Source organism: Lipophrys pholis (genome assembly GCF_963383615.2).
Source record: "Lipophrys pholis genome assembly, chromosome: 3".
Taxonomy (NCBI): Eukaryota; Metazoa; Chordata; class Actinopteri; order Blenniiformes; family Blenniidae; genus Lipophrys; species Lipophrys pholis.
In genome coordinates, this window is record NC_137627.1 from 12019834 (window position 1) to 12040437 (window position 20604).

The window sequence follows — 20604 nt, forward strand, 5'->3', positions numbered from 1 at the left end:
GCACCAAGAGAAAAAGGTATGTCAGTGTAAGTGTCAGCTGTGACTAGACAATTTCACACACATCTTAAAATATACTTATGTGTATTAGCGCTGTATATATGCCACGGGGGAATACAAGATGTGTGCAAGTCATGTTTAAAACCTTTGCTATCGTATCTGTTATCTTCATGATGCGTTCATTGTATTGATCAGTTTTTTGGTCTGAAACTGCTCCATGGTCTTTGACAGTTAGGGTAGAACAACCAACTTTCACCACACCCTCTTTTTTTTTTAATATCCAGGGTTGATAATTGAAGGATTATATGTTTATTATCTGCACTAAATTCCCCATTTACATGGCTCAGTGGAAATCTAGATGTACTTGGAAAGATGTGTTAGCAGTTATGCAGCGTTTGAATTCCTCATGCTCGTGGTGTGTCGTTGTGTCACGGAAACATGTGAATAAAAAACAGCCTCGACACATAATAAAGGATGTATATAATATTTAATGGGAAAACATTCACGTTTTATTGGATAAAAGACTGTAAACAGCTGGTGTTACTGTTTGTCCCTGTATGTGCATCCACAACAGTGCAGCAGATCTTTTTCAGTGGGCCTGTATACTCCAGTCCATCCTCATTAAAACTCGCCTTAGTTACACAGTCTCCTCAGCTTGGGCTTAATCAATCACGCAGATGTGATAAGGCATATTAAGTTCATCAGCAGTTCAGCCATGTGCCTACAGTGTGAAAATGTCTCAATACTGTCTGGAACAAATATATTACTAAGATTTATTGTGTAAGGACAAAATGTTTGCACATGTTTATTCTGCAATAAATATTGAGCATATATAGAACACAAGGTCAAATGTACAAGGGTGTAATTAAAATGTGGAACTTACAATCTGCACTAGCTGCATCTGGAGGAGGAGTAAATACTTTTTGTGCATCGTGTGTGTGGGTGCAAGTGAGTACAAAGCTGCTGAACTTAAAGGGGTTGTGCGTGGATTACGTAGCATGTGTTGTTCTCGCCGACATACAAACCAAACTTGTACTTGAGAATATCTACAACTTCCTCATTTTGCATGTCTGTATCCAAGAATTTAAAGCTTCCAGTATCAAAACACAGACACATTACACATTATATGTCCTGTTTCAATATATAATATATCATATAATATTCAGTTTATATACTTTTTTTTTTTTCCCCATAAAGAGTAAAAAAACACAGCTGAAGATGGTGATAGACGATAGGTAGCAATTTATGACGTTAGGTTCTGATTGGTGCAGATTGCTGATTGACCCCATACCAAAGTTACATGGAGTCAAAGTCGTGGTCGTTGGGCTCTATGACTTCAGGGGTCATGACCCTGCCCATAAAGAGGATGGACCCTGGAAAAAGAAGCAAATGAAGTCAGGTTAAATCACATTTTATCCATATACATATCAGGATGTCTAATATTTGAATCATGGTTGTTTTGTTTATTGCTGCTTCCTCTTGCTTGTTGGACTGAGGAAAGGCTGGAGGCCATATTGACTCAATGCACCATCTTATGGTATAAAACGGTACTACAATACTCAGAAGGTTGTGTTTGCTTGTTTTTGGTCCCTGGGTAACAGAAAAGTCTTAGAAATGACATAATTTATGCCAACTGGAGTATCTTTCACTTCCACATGCACAGGATCGCACACACACCTGTCCTTCTGTTTCTGATGACAAAGAAAAATGGGTGATCTGCCATGACCTGCGGGTACAGCACCAGAGTCCTGGTCAGAGCAATCATTCCTAAGGGAGAAAGGACAGAACAGAATTCTATCATTTCGTCAAAATTCTTTGTTGAGAGTGTCTCAGTCACATAACAGAAGAGACTGCATTAAATAGTGCGACTAAAAAAGATTTAAATTAATAACAAATATTAAATAGTAATTAAAAATGACCTGAGCCGACGGCTCCCTCTGCTCCTTCCTCTGTCACCTCCAGGTAGGCTTTCTGCACTGCTTTGCCAATGTACAGATCCTTACCATCTACAAAACACACATCAAGCCACAGTTTATTGCCTCGTCTTCATGATAACAAACATCGGTGTGAGACATAGAAGTATGTGATGTATATTATAAAGTACAAAATTTTGAAACATTCTTTTCTTCAAGTGTCACTTCTATGAACTACATGGTAAGACTTCTTTAAAAAGACTGTTTGCTGTAAAGCCTGTAAATGCATGAAGCCAGCACTGAGAGGGTGAAGAGCCATGGTCTTGCAGACTCACTGGTGTGAAGCACGTTAGTCAAAGTAAACACTATTTTCAGTTGATTCAATACCACAAAGCAGACAAGAGGGATCCCATCAGGTGGCACCTTTTAAAATGTGATGTCAGCGGAGACAGACAATCCAGAACAATAATTTCCCTCAAGATTGAAAGCTTTTCACACTTCCCCCCCTTTTATCTACCTGCCTGTCAAAACAAACCCTGTCCTCAGAGAGCCCTGGATGTTTTAGGAAGTATAAGATGAGACAGAATCCACCACAGCCTACAGGACAAGCTTCAGCCGAGATGAAGCAGCAGTTTTTCTTGGAGTGTTGGTTCGAGCTCTTGCCTCACAGTGAGAAGATTCCTAGTTTGAGAGCTTTTCTATCTGTACATGTTTTTTGTTTTTTCTATAATCCAGTTTCTATGCATTCGGGAGTTAATTGTTGACTTGAAATTCGAACCATTTTTCAGTGTTGGCCCCGTGTTGAACTCAGTAGCAGATCATGCCAGCGTAATTACCTGTCAGTCCCACTCTGTCTATGGATAGATTTATCTTTCTCTCCGGATCTATTTTCACACATGATGTGACAGATCTGACCTGCCCACTCTGTGCCAGTTACCTTGGTTACCTCATTGAACGCACCAAAAGACTGCTCTGCCGCTGCAAAGGAGGAATATTAAATCAACTTCTCATCCCGAACCCTTTCAGGAATGTCACTTGCTCTTTCCCCTTGTGTCTGCGAGTGATTCGTAAGAGTGTATTTGTAAGTATGTCAACATTCTGCGGATGTGCACTGTGGATTCCTTATGCCGCGTGCGTCTGCTGCGTTCGTAGCAGTCATGCGTCACCTGTCATGGCAGAGAGATCGGCGTCGCTCGTGAAGATGTTCTTTATTCCCAGCTCCTGGAGAGTGTTCCTCAGATCGATCTTTTGCTCCACTTTGAACCTAGGAAAAAAAGTTTGAGCCGTGAATGATCCAAAATTATGCAAATCATCAAATAGATCAGGGACAAAGTCAGTTGAAATGTAAAAAAAACAACAACAAATAAGGCAGGTAAAGCAGGACTACCACCAACTCTTATCCATCGAGAGAGAATGTGAAGTCTGAGAAAACATGCTGTTCATAGATTCACTTTTAGGACCTTGAGTTTGGCCGAAGTCAGACATTCTAATGGAAACAATTTGTTGCTACTTGCTGTTTGGGTTTGTATTCGATTTATAGGCAAAATAGGCATTGTAGGGAGAAAGAACTGTGTTTGTGCAAACCAGCTGCTATACTGCATTTAAACATGCAACTGTCATATCTAAAACTGTCTTTTAAACTCTATATATCCCTTTGTTTTCCTCATCATTTATTTGTTCTGTCAAAATTACAGAAAAAAGGGCATGCTGTAAAAAGGCATTTCCCCCGTCTATATTTTCCCCCACAAATTACACCCTATTTATAGCACAGTGCAGTGCGAGGCTGTTGCACGGGACACAACAGCCCAGCTGACTATATCAGCGCGTCTATATGTTCTTGTGTACATGCACAGCAGTATATATGTGTCATCGCTCACCTTGGTAGGTAGACTTCCACCTTCTGTCGTTTGACATTGTTGGCCCACTCCTCCAGCAGTGGGGCTTTGATGATGGGCTCGAGGGAAGCGAGCGGTACCTCCTGTCGAGGCAGAACGATCATCATGGACATGTCCTCTCCCTCGTAGGGCATCTCCAATACCTGGTACACGCCTCCAGCTTCCTGTGAGCCATCGCTGAACTCGCCTGATAGAGAAGAAGCATGCGCAACACAAGTTAAAAAAGACAGTATGTGCAGGGATGCTTCCCGTAACAGGTTCGCTGAGGAGGAACATACACAAATGGAGGTGTGTGGGGAAACATTGATTGGCTCTATTGATTTAAGTGTGTGTGGTCACTTGTCTGATGCTTTAATTAGAAAGCACTGATGCAACATTTTTAAACCTTTGGTTACACTTGGTAAGAAAAACGGATTACATACATAGTCGCCTACTATTACTGGCAGTGCTCTGCTGAAATCCCACGCAAAATTCAATTAAGCCAGAAAAGGATGATGGGTTTCAGTGCAATTGTTAGTGCAATGCCTTTTTTTTTTTTTTTTTTTAACATAAACATGCACTTGGCACTGTCTTTAGGCAGGAAATTTTCAAATGTGATAACAAGAAAAAAACAAACAAATTTACATTTTCAACTGCAAACGCACCTGCCCACACATGTACAAAAATATCAGCATCACACGTCATGTGCGCAAACACAGTAGAAGCTCATATCGCTTTAGAGATACAGAGACTAGAATGTGACAGCTTCACAGCCGTTAGATGGCTCTATAACAGACTCTCATCCTTTTGTCAAGTCAAACAAAACTCTTGGATAAAAACATCTAATAAAGACAAGGAGAGAAACATTTACTTGCGTTAAGTAGGGGTGCATTTCTCGGCGAGCATGAGATAATCCTTTTATACCCAAAAGACATCCAGATAGATTTGAACTCTAAACACAAGATTATCCCGCTTGCTCAGGCTTTGCCGAGTGAGATTATAAAGAAACTACCACATCCAGATTTGAACCCGTTCCTTTGTACACGTTTGTCTTTTCTTTTGAAGTCGCTTAAATGGAAAACTATTGTGCGAAAAGTGATCATCCTTCATTAACCTGACACCCTGAGAAGGATTTGCTGATGCTGGGCGAAGCAGCGACGCGCCAGGAGGAAGGGATGTTGCTTCCCAAAATATTTTTCTTAACCAATATGATTGTGCTCCAAAATGCAGCGTTCTCCCCGAGGACCTGTCCTTGTTTCGCAGCCTTCAAACACGCACATTTGGCACTGATGCACACGCCGGTGTACACATACACGGCTCGTCTTCATCCTGAATGCGTGAGCATGTGTGAACGTAGGTGTGCGTGGCTGTGCAATATTGCTACACACACAAGGACAACACCGAAATAATGCACCAACTTTAGCAGCACACAAGTATGATTATGATGAGAAAAAAAAAAAAATGCGAGAAATCTTTTCACATATAAAAACATATATGTCAAACTGCAGGACTCTGTTTGAAACACTCTAACATCTCAACGCCACGGCAAAACACGAAAAATGCCGTTAGAAATGGTAAATGTACTTTAGTTGAATACCACAATGTACAGCGTGAGTGATCTCAATGCGCTTTACATGCTTTGTCAGCGATTCAACAGATTTAAAAGACTAAACGTCGCGTTGAATATATCAGTGAAACACACTGTAGTCGTTCATAACTCCACATGCAATGTCATAGCGCCGAGAACAATTCTGACATAAAATAGCCTTTAAAAACAAAGCACTGAATCAAATCGACACACCAGAGGTGTGTGTGTGCAGAGGGAAGAGAGCAGTGAGCTCTGAGCAGCGGAGCAGCGGAGCTTACTGAGCAGCGCAGAGAAGCACTTTCCTGGGAATAACTCTCCGAATCTGAATATTTCAGATCAAAGATTAACATATTAAATAACTTCAGGAAAAATGAGCAGAAAATCTCGGGCTCCCTAGGAAGAGCCATAAGTACAGTTCTACAAAAGCGCTTCATACAGAGGCCAAGCCGTTCTCATCCATACCGTAGTAGAAGTCTCCCTGCTGGTACATCATGAGGGTCTGGACCTCTGAGCCGTCGTCTTTGCTGAAAGAAAAGGTCCTGGTGTTTTCTGGCCTGAACTGGTTTTTCCAGGAACCCCTGAAGTAGACGGCGTTCACCAGGGTCAGACGAGTCACGCTGCTGAAGTCCTCGGCGGATAGCAGCGCACGGATCTTACCTAAAGGACGTTTGGAAGAGTACTAGATTTCAGTATTAGATCTAAATAACTCAATAATGCTATTGTGCAAAGTGAGAAATCCTCAGCTCATAGTTGTTCTGAATGAAATCAAAGACTTAAAGATTTGTTCCTCTCACAGATGCCATGATTCTGGTTCCATGTCTTCTATGTTATGTTTGTACTTTATTACACAGTGAGGTGGAATGTTAAATACTCACCGTGGAATCAAGTACCTTCCTCCACAATACTTTAAGCTGTGTGATTGCCATGTTCTCTCAAATGCTCTCAACAATAATAATTTGAAAGCAATTGCTTTTAAGTGATTTTAAAAACTCTTATATCCTCAACACCTTTTATTTTATAGGTGTAGAATTGTCGAATTTGTTATAATGGATTTTTGAAGCAATAAACTTTCAATACAACATTTTTGGACCAACGAGCTCCATGTGAAACTGTTGAAAAGCTGAATAATATAACCCCTTTAAATGGTAAATCCTGTCTGTGATTGGATGGTTGTTGTCCTGGAAGCCGCAGTAAAGACCTATACTGTATATGTGCTCCATTTCACTGTTTCCTGGTTGAATCTTCTCGATATGAGAAACAGTCTAGTAGTAGTGGTTATGTAAGGCATGCATAACAGTTCCTGTGACTGGTGACCAGATAGGAAAATATAGGTCAAGCATAACTGTAGCTGTGAGCACGCTTTCACACTATATCATGCCTCTATATTTTCTGCTTTCTTTGTTGGCGTCTTTGTGCTTCTTCTTCCTCCTTCAAACTCACTCTCTGTGTGATTCTCCACCCAGCTGTTGATTTGCTCGGCCACGGCTGACGACTCGCTGAAGTCGACCGTTTCCACGTTGGCCTGGAAGTACTTCCTCATCAGATGCAGAAACTCGGGGTTAAATGTGACGCCTTCCTGCAGGAAGAGGCTGTTTGCAAAGCGGATCACGTAGTGGGCATCATCATCTGTTAATGCCGTTGTCAGGTTTTGGAGCAAAGAGAATTCAACACCTGCAGAACATGGGGGAGAGAGCGAGAGCGAGAGAGAGAGAGAGAGAGAGCGAGACACAGATAGAGAGAGATGCATACATATACAATCCCATTAGAGAAGGCATGTGCTGCAGCTATGTATTGTTTTCTTGTGCAACCTGCTTTTTGCCAGTTGTTGTCATTTGCAGAATGAGCTTTGCATTGGATATACCACTTAATTTTCTGTTTATTTGTGTTAACCTGCTGTGTTATTTCCCCCTGCGCTGTTTGTGTACATTGATCCACCTCATCACGCCCCAGTTGCTAGGCTGTCTTTCTAATCACCGTTACGTATCCTTTCGCTTGTAGTCATTTCCACTTTGAGATGTGTAATTGTACACATGAATGTTCTATAGTAGCTAAGAAAGTGTTGCTGTTTATTTTTTAAACATTGACACTATAGGTAAGTCAAGTAATCCATAAAGACAAGTAAACATCATCTCGGTAAATTGAAAATAATCGAGAGGCTCTGCAATACAGGAATGTCCGCTTTCCACTATTTGAATACAAAGTAGAAACTCGGTAAAAGAGTCATTTTGATCGAAAGTAAGTCATTTAACCACACACTGGCCGCTACACAGGTTTCTGTGTGGGAGAATACACTGTTCTGTCCAGTGATTACGGCGAGCTGCAAGACTGTCTGACTCTGAGAGACACAAACACAAATCGGCCCGTTTGCTCTGGAGAGAACCACCGCAGAGAAACACTACACTGGGATTATTTCTGATCTTGAAACCAGCGAAACGTTCGGATGATCAAGTTAATGTAACAAGTTGGGTAAGATAAAATACTGGAGTTTTACAATGCGCACATTTTTATTCTAAAAGAAAGTATTAAAAACATGTTTTTCTAATATAAGATAGCAATCACATCCATTACAAATAGCTAGTTAGTTGTACTGTGAGATAAAGATGTTCTATAATATGGATGTTTACTGCTGGTGGATTGATTAAGCAATGACAATAATATATCGCCAAAAAAAAAAAAAAAAAAAAAAAAAAGGAGTTAATATTTGGGGTTGCAAAATGTTAAAATGACTCACAGACAATGTCTTTGTCAGGAGGACAGCTACTTCCTTTATCAAATAGAGTTTAGAGAAGTAGTAACAGTCGCTCTACAACTGTTTTGATGTACTAGTAACAAGATCATTTTGAGAGTAAACTCCATTTCAGTAACCTAACAATTATTGCAGTAACAGTTTCTCTGTAGCTTGTAGTACAAAGACCAAAGTATAACTATTATTTTTTGACAGTTACCACATGAAAACAGCTTCTGCATTTCTTTTGCCAAAGACTTTTGGATTTCATGATTTTCCTTGAACCCCTCTACTTTTAATCAGGTTGCTTGTGAACCCCCCCCCCCCCCCCCCCCCCCCACACACACACACACACACACACACACACCTGGCACCAGGTGGCTGAATCCAACAGTTTGTCGTATCTCCTCCAGCGAAGCCCCCCTGGCTCCGAGCTCCACCATGCCCAGGGCCACAGCCACGCTCAGCGGGGAGAAAATGATGTTGTCCTGACCCCCCGCCGCCTGCAGCTGGTGGTACAGTCTGACCGAGAACTCTGATGTCGTGTCCTCTGGAATGTCCGCCGCCCGGCAACCGTAGCCCGGCAACAGGATGGAGAGGAGGAGGAGCGGGGACAAAACGTCCAGCATCAACATCGCAGCACAGACCACCGAGAGCTGAGTGAGACAGAAAGATAGAGAGAGGGGGAGAGAGGAGAGAAGTCTGATGAGGTGATTGAGGCGATGGTGAGAGAAAAAAGGACAGAGAGGAGGGAAATAAAGAGGGGAATAGTGAGCGAAGGGGGAAAACAAGAAGATAAATGGGCGAGGTAAAGGGTTAAGGGACAGGAAATGAGTGATTGGAGAGATGGAAGATGGATGGACCGTCAAAGAGGTGCAAAGGGAAGGAAAACAGATGGATGGAGGGATTACAAGATGGGAGAAGAGGACAGAGCCAAAAGTAGAGCAAGAGGGATTGCAGGCATGATAGAAAGGTGGAAAAAGAGACGACAGGATTGCAGAGTGGGGAGAAAAAGATGGGGAAGATTATTGTGTAACGGTGAAATGAGGATGAAGGACAGGCGGATTTAAAAAGAGACAGAAATGAAGGCGGGAGCCAGGATGTTGGACCAGGAAAGAAAAGAGGAGATCCAGAGGGAGACAGAAGACGCCCATCAATCATTCAATCAATTTAAACTGCAAAGGCAAAATATAAAGAAATATAAAAAACACTTTCAGCTGAAATATAGCCGTTTCTGGTTGTTAGCAGGAGTGACGTCACATATACAAAAGGAGGCCATGTCCTATAAGGACACACATTTAAATCTTAGTAAAACCGGGGACAGACACAAGACCTGGTGTGAGGATGAGGAACCGGGACGATGTGGAGACAACAATGTGCACCAACATGCTGTAAATACACACACGTGAAACAACAGTGATGCTGAGTGCAGTCGTCTGCTGAATGAGCGTCCACATATACATTCTTATCATCCTGAGTTAAATCAGCCTCTTCAGAATGTGTTGTGTTGGTTGAGTTTTTCTGTGTGAGCGGACGAGCGTCCATCTCCGTGTACAGAATGACTGGTGAAGACAGACAACCTTCTTCCCCCTACCTCTTCTTCACCGCCCTCCATCCCCTCATCTTTCCATGCCATCGCAGCTCTCTCCTTGTTTTTCATCCTCCCCTTATCCATATTTCATCTATCTTACCCCATCTCCTCCTCCACCTCCTCCTCCTCCTCCTCCACCCCGCTCGCTTCTCTCCACTCCCCTACCTTCTCTTTACCTTCTGGAAACAACGAGGAACGTACGCACGCTGCAACCGCATCGCCGTTGTAGCCAGGCAACACAGTTTTGTGCAGTCCAAAATTTAAAAAAAAAAAAAAGAAAAAAAAAAGAAAAGGGGGAGTCAATGATATGTAGCACAAACACAGAGGAGGATATCGAGTGCAGAGAGAGTGATAAAGAGTGAAATCAACACACAGACATTTGTTTTGGTTCTGCTGCGCAGTTTGCATAAAAGAGATTCAATTAGCGCCGCGGAACGCGGGGTCGGAATCTGCTGGCTAATGCTGGATGTGTGAGATGGCAGGTGGCTGCAGTGACAATGTACCTGAGCGTCAACAACGTCAACAATAGGCAGCAGCCAGAAAATTAGTGCCCCATCCTGTTGTGCACCGTCCTTTCCTCTACTCCGTTCAGGCATGTGACGAACAATTTTTGCCTCCCAAAATAGCCCCGGTTCAGACTACTGTGGCAGATGCAACGTTTCCAAATCTGTCAAAACATCCCAGGAAAAGACGGCAATAATCTGTCACGACTAAATAATATTGCGCCTGTGCACACAGCCCGTCTCACTCCTGTATTTATACAGCTCCACTGTTGTTTCCAAATGACAAATGACACGTCAGGGATTTAAACGACTGTTGTATTAGGGGACATGTTCATTTAATCATCCATGATAGTATTGACACGCCAATGTGAGATAGAATTAATCAAAATGAACTAAGTGGCTGCTACTAAAAAAAAAAAAAAAAAAAAGAAAAAGGTGGAGGAATTGAAAGGAATTCAAAAGAAAAATATTTTACTCGTGTCAGAGTATTGTCAGCAAAGTTTATCTCTATTTTTTTTAAATAAAATTCGAAAGAAAGAAATTAGCATCAGATGGTTGTCCGAACAAGAACAGAAGCACGTTCGGACTCATAATAGCAGCCTCATGTCAGAATTTAAGATATTGTCTATGTTCATAACACAACAACTTTTTAATTAACTGAAATTTTTATTTAATCAAATATAAAGTTCAAAGTCACTGAAAAAAAAAAAAAAAAGACAATGAAATAACAGAATATACATGTTCTACTTTTTTTCTACAGGAATTCTGCCTTGTCCAGTTTCTTGTTGAACTGAGTTTTAGAGGTGAATCTCAGCTTCTCTCTATCAGCGCTATGGTTGACTAGAGAGTGGAGACCCACCTAACGCTTCTCTCCCAATGCCCCAAAACCCTGAGAACGGGAAAAAAATAATAATACATGGAACAGATGGTTGTCATGTAGATACTTGTAAGACATCCCAGCATATAATTTAACTATGTGACAGGTACTTCATATTCACCCTTGATAGCAGTCAAGGTTACAGGCGGTGCTGTGTTTAAACAGTTTATGACCGCCATAGTACCGACTTAACTGCCTGTTGTATTTGGATCCATGCAGATCAGAAATGTATATTTAATGTCAGGTTGTTTTTTTGTATATTATATCAAAACACTTTTACATTTCAAGAACTGGATGTATGTAAATGTAATTTAGAACAACTTCACATTAAAAGGGTCTGAGGATGAGAATGAATCAAACTGTATGTCCCTTTGATAGAAACACAGTAAGTTAAGTTAAGTCGATAAGACACATGATTTGAGCCCCGGAAGCGGCCTTGTTGCATTAATGACACAAACCTTAAAACTCCACGGCGGTTCAGTAAAATAAAACCCGGCGGTTTGTGCTGCGTACGTTGTTGCGCGAGTTCACCTGCTCTGGCAGGTCATGCTGTGAGTCAGACATTGTGGAGAAAGATGAGAGAACCAGAGAAGGTAAGAGGTTCTGAGGGAATGGAGGGGGCCGGCTGGCAGAGATGTAAATGGAGCCAATGTTCCTGACCTTCTGGGCTGTGGGAGCTGAACTTTCCTGAGACAGGCGGCCCTGTTTTCCTGTCACGAAAGACGCAGCCATGCAGTTAAGCCAGGAAAAGTAGTTTACGAGATAATTGTGTGTGGAACTCCTGTGTGTGTCCGTCCGCAAGTGTGCGTGTGTGAGTGGATAATAACGCCATGGGTGGCTGGCTTTTACTTGTAACGGTGACACCGTTCTGACCTTTCGCGTTGTGGCAAAAAGGTCCTTTTTTTTTTTTTGGCCAGTTGGGTTACTGACGACTGGGAGTCCAACTTTGGCAGCCATCCACTCAGGTGGATTTCCCAACGTGCCTCCCAGGTAAGAGGAGACACTCAACACCAGGATATAAAACGTTCTCTCGTGACCAAAAGAGCAGAATACGTCGGAAAATCTCCTATGGTTTAAGTTTAATCCTGACAACTTGATTAATTCCATGCAATTAAACTGGGTAGCCTTTAAAAGCGGCCTTTAATCTGGTCGTGTAATCCTAATTCTCTGACAGGATAGATAGGCAGCTGACATTTAGACAATTAAAACGTGACGCCGTCGAAAACGGCGGCGTGCGCGTTAATCCTTACTGCCATTTAAACCCAACACCTTGAGACGGCGCGCCTCGGAGGCCAGGGGGAATTTATTAAACATGAACATCCGCATTCACGGTTCACATCCACAGGTACACACACCCGAGCACACCAACGCTTTGAAGTTAGCACGCAGGAGTGAACGCCAAGGTTACCAAGGCAACTGCAAGTGATGGACATTTTTCATTTTGCCGAGCTGACAGAAAGAATTTCTTACCCTTAAAAGATATCTTCCTTCTTCCATATAGGAAGATAAACTCTCCCCTCTTTTCTTACTCTACTCAGCGGTTTCTGTCACCCGGAAGGCTTCTCCGTGCAACAACTCTGCACACCAGCTCCAGTTCTGACACGCACGCACGCACGCACGCACACACACACACACACACACACACACACAAACACAAACACCCACACACTTAGAGGATCTCTTATTCAAAAGCACCTGACTAGCACAAGATGAGTAATATTTATTCGTTATTACCTATGGATTCAAACAGCCGATAACAATATATCTAAAAATGTACACAAAATACTATCTGGAAATCAACAAAAACATGACTTAGTGTGAGACAAAGCCACTATAATATAGGGGGGGTGTTCTGGATGAAGTTGGAGGAAATCCTCCTCCCACGCTTGGGAAACTCCTGCCGTACTTTCAAATCTGCTTTCACCCAGACATCCACGATTTGCATTAAAGGGATTGACGTCGCCACGATGCCAGCATGTGGACTCATTTATTTCCCCACAACAGCATTCAAATTTATGTCTCAAAAGACACATACGGACGCGTGGTTCTATTTTGGTGCGGCTTTCTCACTGACCGTAGCTTTAATCATTAAAACTCAAGAGTGAAACACTGAAGTTGAAACCAAATCACAAGCTTGGAAGCTCAAACCCAGTCCGAGTCTTTAAAAGCATGTTGAGGGACCTGATTTGGGCTCAGGGATCGTGACTCAGTTCAAACTCCCCCGCAGGTGAAGTGTGACGTGAACCCAATTCTGAGGTCCCTCAAAGAGAAAATGCGAGGATTTCTCCGAAAATGAAGAGATAAAAGTTCCACTATGGTACGCCTACCTCTTCAACCAGTTCAGTTCGAGTTTTCTGTGCAAATGGAAGTTTCCCATTTCACCCAAAACCGTTCTATCATAGAATAAACTGCAGAGAATTATGTCAATGATTCTCTTGAAGAAAAATAAAAAAGAAGCTCGACATCTGCAATGGATGCTCCCTTTACAAAGGGCAGGATGATCTGGCATGGTTTTCACCATGAATATATTTAGGGTGTAAAGGGCTTCGCAGTGCAAAGATAATAAGAGTTCGATTATCATTCATGAGATTCGACTTTTCCTTCCAAATGCCGCGGGGGCCATGCTGTAAATGGGCCGGAGCCATATCAAATGCAAAGGCCTGAGCTAAAAGTGACTAAACTTTCATAAAACCTACATTATCGCCCGGAAATCACTTCATGCGAGCGTTGCTCTCTTTTATTGTTCGGATGAGACACAGGTTTCCCTCATATCGCTTGCCCACGGATGTGGAGAATCCCACTGCAGAGGAGGAAATCCACACAGCGGAGGCTGTAATAAAGCCCACCACTGGGTGGATCCTCCGACTCCACTGCATTAAGGAAGGGAGGCATGAACACCCGTTGGCGGGAGGAGGCTTCCATTACCGAGTACAATACAGTGGATCCAATCCATCAATCGGGCTGACCGCTCTGCTCCCACCCTCCATCCAATGAAGCACTGAGAAGGAAAGTCGTGATAAACGCCCATTTCACATCGAAACCGCCTTAATTGAATAAATATGTGTTGATTTGATTTAACTGTCCAAAGCAGAAAGTGTCTCAGCATCCTGGGATGGACATTGTGTCGTGGTGAAGTGTGAAGAATTAGATATTGCAGCATAATTTGGGAGCTCAGGATACAGAAGTATGACCAACAATGTGGTGAACATTTGAGAAACATTTAAGTAATAATATTTCAACATCAATGGCTTCTTATACTGCAAGTTAAACAAACTTGCGACCAGTGATGCCGGTAATGAGTTAATTAGTCACACGTTACTCTCATACGATGACTTTTTTTTAAGTAACGTGTAATCTAACGCGTTACTATTTCCAAACCAGTAATCAGATTAAAGTTACTTGTCCAAGTCACTGTGCGTTACTATTGTAGCATCCCGCAGGATCAGTTTCTTGTCTGTAAAGCCATTTTATTATTAAACAGAAGCTGGCGCTACTTTGTTCACCTCCAAACTGACACACACACAGTGCATTCAGTCTCTACCACGCTCATCTGACCCGCCCCCTTCTCCACTCTCAGCCAATCACAGGCCAAGGCGCTCTAACGTTCAGGTGACACAAAAGAATCGGAACTAACAAACATCATCACTAAACCTTAACATTGCAACAAGAACACAACTGCAGAGATGTTACACTATTTGTGTGATTTTCCTGAGTAAAAATATATATATATATATACATGTTATCGACTGCTGCTAATAGAAACTAAAAAAGTTATTTGTCATCTAACTGAGTTACTTTTAAAACAAGTAATCAGCAAAGTAACTAAATTACCTTTTAAAGGAGTATATAGTAATCAGTAATCAGATTCCTTTTTCAAGGAAAATGTGGCAACACTGCTTGCCACACAGGGATTTGAAGCCCACACAGGGCATATAGTGAATATTATAGTGATATTAAACAAACTTCCCCGACTATAACCATCATAATCACACTGGAATAATCTTTTTTTTCAATTAAATACAAACATACAAATATAGAATCAGTTTCAATTGCAGAAAAAGCCATGCCAGCATCCAACTTGGACGTGTATTTATCTGCAGACCAAAGGAAGCTGTAAATGTAATAGGAGTGCCTGGACCTGTTGTGAAGGGTGGCGTTTGAAGGGCTCTTTCATACTTGACCTTTTTCCAACAGCAGCGTTTTGACTGGCGATAGTAGTTTTAAATAAAGGGAGGAGGGCTGGTGTTAGAATAACTTTATTTTATTCAAGTGAGCCAAAAACTGTGACTGTAAAACAGCTTGAACTGCATCAGATGGTTTTCAGTCAGAGTTCATTTGTGTTCTTCACACTTCAGCTTTTATTTATTTTCTTTTTTGTTTTTGAAGGCTCTACAGCTGTCGGCAGCGTGAGTTTGACATATATAAGTGATGGTGAATAAACACGTGACGATTTGGTGTTTATGCACCAGCTGCTGGTTTTAATTTATTTCATATAATGTGTCTGTATTTTGACAAACCAAATACAAATCATTACAGATTCTTTTGTGATTCATTTAAAATCCAGCTGTTCTCTTGATGAGTTGAGTTAGTAAATTTCCCAAAATCCGGCTGATGACATTTTTTTTTAAATCCAGTTTGAAGAGAATTAAAAAAAACTAAAGTGGAAAAAAAATGAAGTAGAAATCGACTCCCAGACAACTTGACGATTGACTCATTTACAGCTTTTAATTTGAGAAGTGGGCAATCCAATGAATTAAATTCCTCATGCATGGGAAATAATAATCAAGTGTGAAATGCGTTATAGATTTCCTCTGTAATTGAGAAGGCGATGCGAGATATATACGCGGGCACACTGGTGTATGAGAAGCTCTGACTGATTTAGGAGGCCTGAGACTGAATGACTAAACTATATACTTTTCCTATAATTAATAGTGAAAGGACTATTGTCACAATGATGGTTGGTTTTTTTTTTTTGTGTGTGTGCGTAATGAGAAGTACTTAATTATCTACAATTATTTAGCAGCTCTTTAAAAACACAACGGATTGCACCTGTTGGAACGTCGATTCCATTATAATTTCTATAACCTGAAGCACTGTTTGAACCGGGCGGCTCAGCGGCGGGACGGAACGACCGACGCGCTCGTCCTCCAACTCGGCTCACTCTCGTTAGGAAATGACATGATGGGGGGGGGGGGGGGGGGGGGGGGGGGGGTGGGGGGGGGGACCTGCTGAAACTCCCACGACGCTCACTGTACTCTCCACCGAGGGCAAGCAGAGGTTAACAGCTCTTTATTAATCCCTGCTAACGGAGACACCCAGTGGGAGAGACGCAGGGGTGTGAAGACAGTTAAAAAGATGGAGGAGGAGAGGAGAGAGAGGGGGGCGAGAGAGAGAGAGAGAGAGAGAGAGAGAGAGAGAGAGAGAGAGAGAGAGAGAGAGAAGGGACACAGTTAGAATATTGGCGAAAGAGCGTGAGCTACAAAGACGGAGGAGACGGACAAACAGATGGAGGCGGGAGGCTCTCTGAATACCGGAGTAGAGGGAGCCTCATTGCGGAGAGCCGCTCTGACTCCAAGCCAATATCTAACGGCGTCCTGCATTGCCCGGCAAGATGCTTGGCTGAGCCTCTGCCAAGGTGCACTACACACTGTCTCTTGTCTTTCTCTATATCACACACACACACACACACACACACACACACACACACACACACACACACACACACACACACACACACACACACACACACACACACACACACACACACACAACGGTGCAGTGGGAGCGGGGTTCGGAGGTTTGAGCTGTAATTGGATCGGCCTCCATTCAGGGTCAGTGGGAAACGTGAAAGGACCAGAGGCTTTTTTTTTTTTTTCAAACGGAGCAGGGAGATAGTGGAATATCGGAAAGGTCACCATCAAAACTAGTCCTGTGTGTCGGGGGCCAGGTGAGCTGGATATGGAGAAACGGGGAGGCCAGGTGAGGGCGCGAGGGGTGACCATCGGGGCGTCGCAACAAAACCCAACCCGGGATTGTCCGCGCTTTGCTCGGGTGGATAAGCTGAGTCAGCTCCCAAACACGTCTGGAACGGAGCGGAGTCCGACAATTAGGAGAATAATTCAAATTGATCGGTTATCGGAGCCATTTGGCCGGAGCTGCAAAGCGTGAGCGAGGGGGGAAGGAGCCGCATGCTGCGTCTCACGGAGAGCTGCTGCTGCAAAGTGTCGGGAATAACCTGCTTCAGGACAGATTATCTCTTCTGGCTGATTTAAAGTCGCCATCTAACCTAGTTAGAAAGATTTTGGATGGTGGGACGTAGCTAAAGTACTGGGAGTAAATCACACAGAGGGGTCTCAGACCTGTCGAACGGGAGCATGACGCCCCATTAGTGTGTGTGTGTGTGTGTGTGTGTGTGTGTGTGTGTGTGTGTGTGTGTGTGTGTGTGTGTGTGTCTGTGTCTGTGTGTGTGTGTGTGTTACATTCATAAATCTTATAGGGCTCCCACTATGGCAAAATATTATCGCTGTACATAAAGACAGTGTACAATGAACTAAACTCTGTTGCATGAGCGACAAGAAAACTACAGAGAAACCTTGAGGACGTGACTACAATATGTATGGATGAAGCTGCATGTTTTTCCTGCATGTGTGCATCTTCCCTTCAGGTACTTTGGTCTCCAGAAACCTACATATGAGACGTGTGTGACCATCTGTTCTGACCAACATCCAGGATGTGACTTCACCTTCGCAAATAGACCGTTTGGTTCCACTGGAGCCGCCTAGAACTTAATGTTGAAGCTCACAAGATGGACGGCTTCAAGTAACTCCGAGAATGGCTACGTAGGATTTATATTTTTGAGGTAGTTGTTTCCTCATTTTATGTGACGTAATGCCTTCAACTTTCTTTGTCAAGTGTTCAGATTTGTCAACAATCCATTTTTTTTCCCTGTCTCCCGTCTCTTCGGTACAACATGCCCTCTTCCCTGCTCTCTCCTTCTTTTTTTCTGGCCGTGTGGAGCCACTACTCCCTTGTGTCTTTGCTCCAGCAGAGTGTGCTGAGGACAAACCTGCTGCCTGCCTGAGCCTGTGTGTGCAGGCAAGGGGAGCGTTTTAGTGAAAACTAAAGGCAAACAAAACAAAACTACTGCAATTTAGCTTATCCCTACATTGCTTTGTCTTTCTAATTACACATTGCCGATTCAATACCTAATTTGAACTGCCACCGTCTTCATTAAAATGTTTTTAATGTGTCTGGAAGCTGAAAGTTATTCACAGTTCTCCGTGCGGATCACAACCAGCTTTTTTCTCCACTGCATTACAAAAAAGGAGAAAAAAGAAAAAGAAAAAAAAGAAACCCACGGGCAACAGGGAGCAGTATTTTAGAACAGAGACAGATTTACCTCCACTTTATACTGACGCACTTAACAGGCTCGAGAAAATATCTAATCTAGAAAGGAAACCTGCAGTTCTTTCCCCTTACCCTTGCAACAGAGTGTGTCACTGAAACACACACACACACGCACACACGCACACACGCACACATACACACACACAGAGATTCTGAAGGGTTAACAGTTGTTCACAGCCTTGGCGGGTGTGCAGGGCAGTTTTTGTAATTTGATTTTTTGGTGTTTTTTTTAAAACCGGGCCCTTTGCGTCGCCCCTTCATGGCTTGTTTTGTTTCGCTGGGATGATTTGGAAGACATTTAATTATTGAAATGCAATTAATGCAGCATCTGAGGGAGTCGACACAACACACACGACACACACAGTCAAACAAACACACCGTTGGCAGGCACGGGGAATAAACGGTAGGATATCAGCAGAGATTACCCAGTGATTCAGATGCATATGGGATTGAGATTAGGATTTAAAAGGATGCTCTGTTTCACTGAATGCGGAACTGCAACTATGGGCCTAAATGAGGATTTAAAAAGGCATTATCTTTGAGGGAGAGAATAACAGATGAGGCATGGACTGAGGGAATGAGACGAGAGAACGAGTGAAACATTTACGTAACTTGTCTGGAATTTGAAATAATCCAATAGTTTTCTAATTTCAAAGGTAAATCTGTGTTTGGGAGCAAAGTGATCTCAGCTCCATCAGAAAAAATGTCTTTTCCATTTACCTTTCTTGTAAGGACAATAGCGTTAAAATATTAGTGTAAATATAGAATTCATAACAGAGACTTATTATTAGATACCTTTTCATATTTCTTTAAGGAATCTGCAGCATTTCTAACTGTGTGTCTATATATATATTTTTTTTATCAAAACAACCTTGAACACACATCACTTGTTATTCCTTCGTTTAGGCGTGTGTGTGTGTGTGTGTGTGTGTGTGTGTGTGTGTGTGTGTGTGTGTGTGTGTGTGTGTGTGTGTGTGTGTGTGTACGGGGTGGGGATGATAAGGTGGGTCCAGGCTACTACAATTCACTCACATACACTCAATGCGCCTTTGCTTGTGTTTCAAGGACATGAACCACCGTATCACGGGTCGCCGTATTTTTTTTTCTTAATAAAGACGGAAAACAACAAGCCCCGATCACCAAACAGAAATAAATAACCCAGGGTGTTGGACACACTGGAAAGGGGCAATAATCAATACGTTTGGCTCCAATGTGCGCCTCCACCCGCCCTCTTATTAAAAGCCCACACATGTTGATTACGGTGTCATAATCCTTATATGCTATGCCATTAAATCCCCTTTAACACCGTGACAGTCCCGCACCGTGGTCATAAAAAGTAATTCTATAGAAAAAAACTCAGAAATAGCCTGTGATATACTTATTTATATCTCGCAAAAACCAAGACCACGGAAAGGTTTGTGACCCTGCCGTGTTACAGGATAATAGACGGATAAATCAGAGCAGGCGTTGCGCCTGAACCAGCTGTAGGTTATTGCATAAAGCGGGTCTTACCGATAAAGGTTGTGCAGTGGGGATGGATAGATGGATGGATAAGTGCGGCGGTCTCTCTCTGCTGCTCTGCTCCGCAGCTCGCTGCCTGGTCGTTTGCCGCAGACCCCGCCCCCTCCACACCGATTGGCCCAATCAACGCTCGCCAAAGAGCATGGCGTTAAAGCAAGATAAACACCTGCCCATCGTTTCTCTGTTCGCTTGTATCAGCCTTTAAACTATGTCCAAATAAAATGCACACATCGCTTTGTAATTCGTCATGTCACCCAATGTAAAGTTTGGTTAAAAAGGAAAAAATGAAGGCAAAAAACTGAACTACATTATGCTTTTTATATTTATTTGGTTGAATAAAATCAGACGGTAGTGAACTATCTTGACCTACATTGAGACGCTAAATGTTGCGAGTATACGTTTCAATTTTAGTTTAAATATTAATATATTTTTGACTTTGATTTTAAATATGGCGTACTTTCTTTAAGTTTAAATTCCCCATCTCCACCCAAACAACAGAAAGGTCGAACGGGTTCAAAAAACGTTTCACCGGCACCTGTCTGGGATTTGTAGTCCCTCGCCGCGGCCGCCACACTAACGAATCACGGAGGAGACAAACAGAAAGAACT

General features: G+C 42.6%; 1 protein-coding gene across 2 annotated transcripts; it reads right to left on the reverse strand.

Annotated features, from left to right (window-relative positions):
* Window positions 1-466: 466 nt before the first annotated feature.
* On the reverse strand, window positions 467-20079 carry serpini1 (serpin peptidase inhibitor, clade I (neuroserpin), member 1). 2 transcript variants are annotated; one of them, XM_080460002.1, is made up of 9 exons: window positions 19988-20079; window positions 8465-8753; window positions 6813-7043; window positions 5835-6029; window positions 3788-3992; window positions 3077-3174; window positions 1917-2003; window positions 1675-1764; window positions 467-1370 (listed from the first exon to the last, which is right to left on the reverse strand). In XM_080460002.1, exons 2-9 carry the CDS (start codon window positions 8730-8732, stop codon window positions 1294-1296), a joined length of 1251 nt encoding a protein of 416 aa, XP_080316128.1. In that variant the 5' UTR covers window positions 8733-8753; window positions 19988-20079; the 3' UTR covers window positions 467-1293. The 2 variants fall into 2 exon arrangements, with proteins under 2 accessions (XP_080316128.1, XP_080316129.1); XM_080460003.1 differs by having other exon boundaries at window positions 468-1370; window positions 8465-8799; window positions 19988-20046.
* Window positions 20080-20604: the final 525 nt, after the last annotated feature.

Coding starts and splice junctions, on each gene's coding strand:
- serpini1 (XM_080460002.1), bottom strand. CDS start 8,732: ATGTTGATGCTGGACGTTTTGTCCCCGCTCCTCCTCCTCTCCATCCTG. Junction 7,044..8,464: donor ATTCAGCCACCTGGTGCCAG/GTGTGTGTGTGT, acceptor CATGTTCTGCAG/GTGTTGAATTCTCTTTGCTC. Junction 6,030..6,812: donor GGTGGAGAATCACACAGAGA/GTGAGTTTGAAG, acceptor AACGTCCTTTAG/GTAAGATCCGTGCGCTGCTA.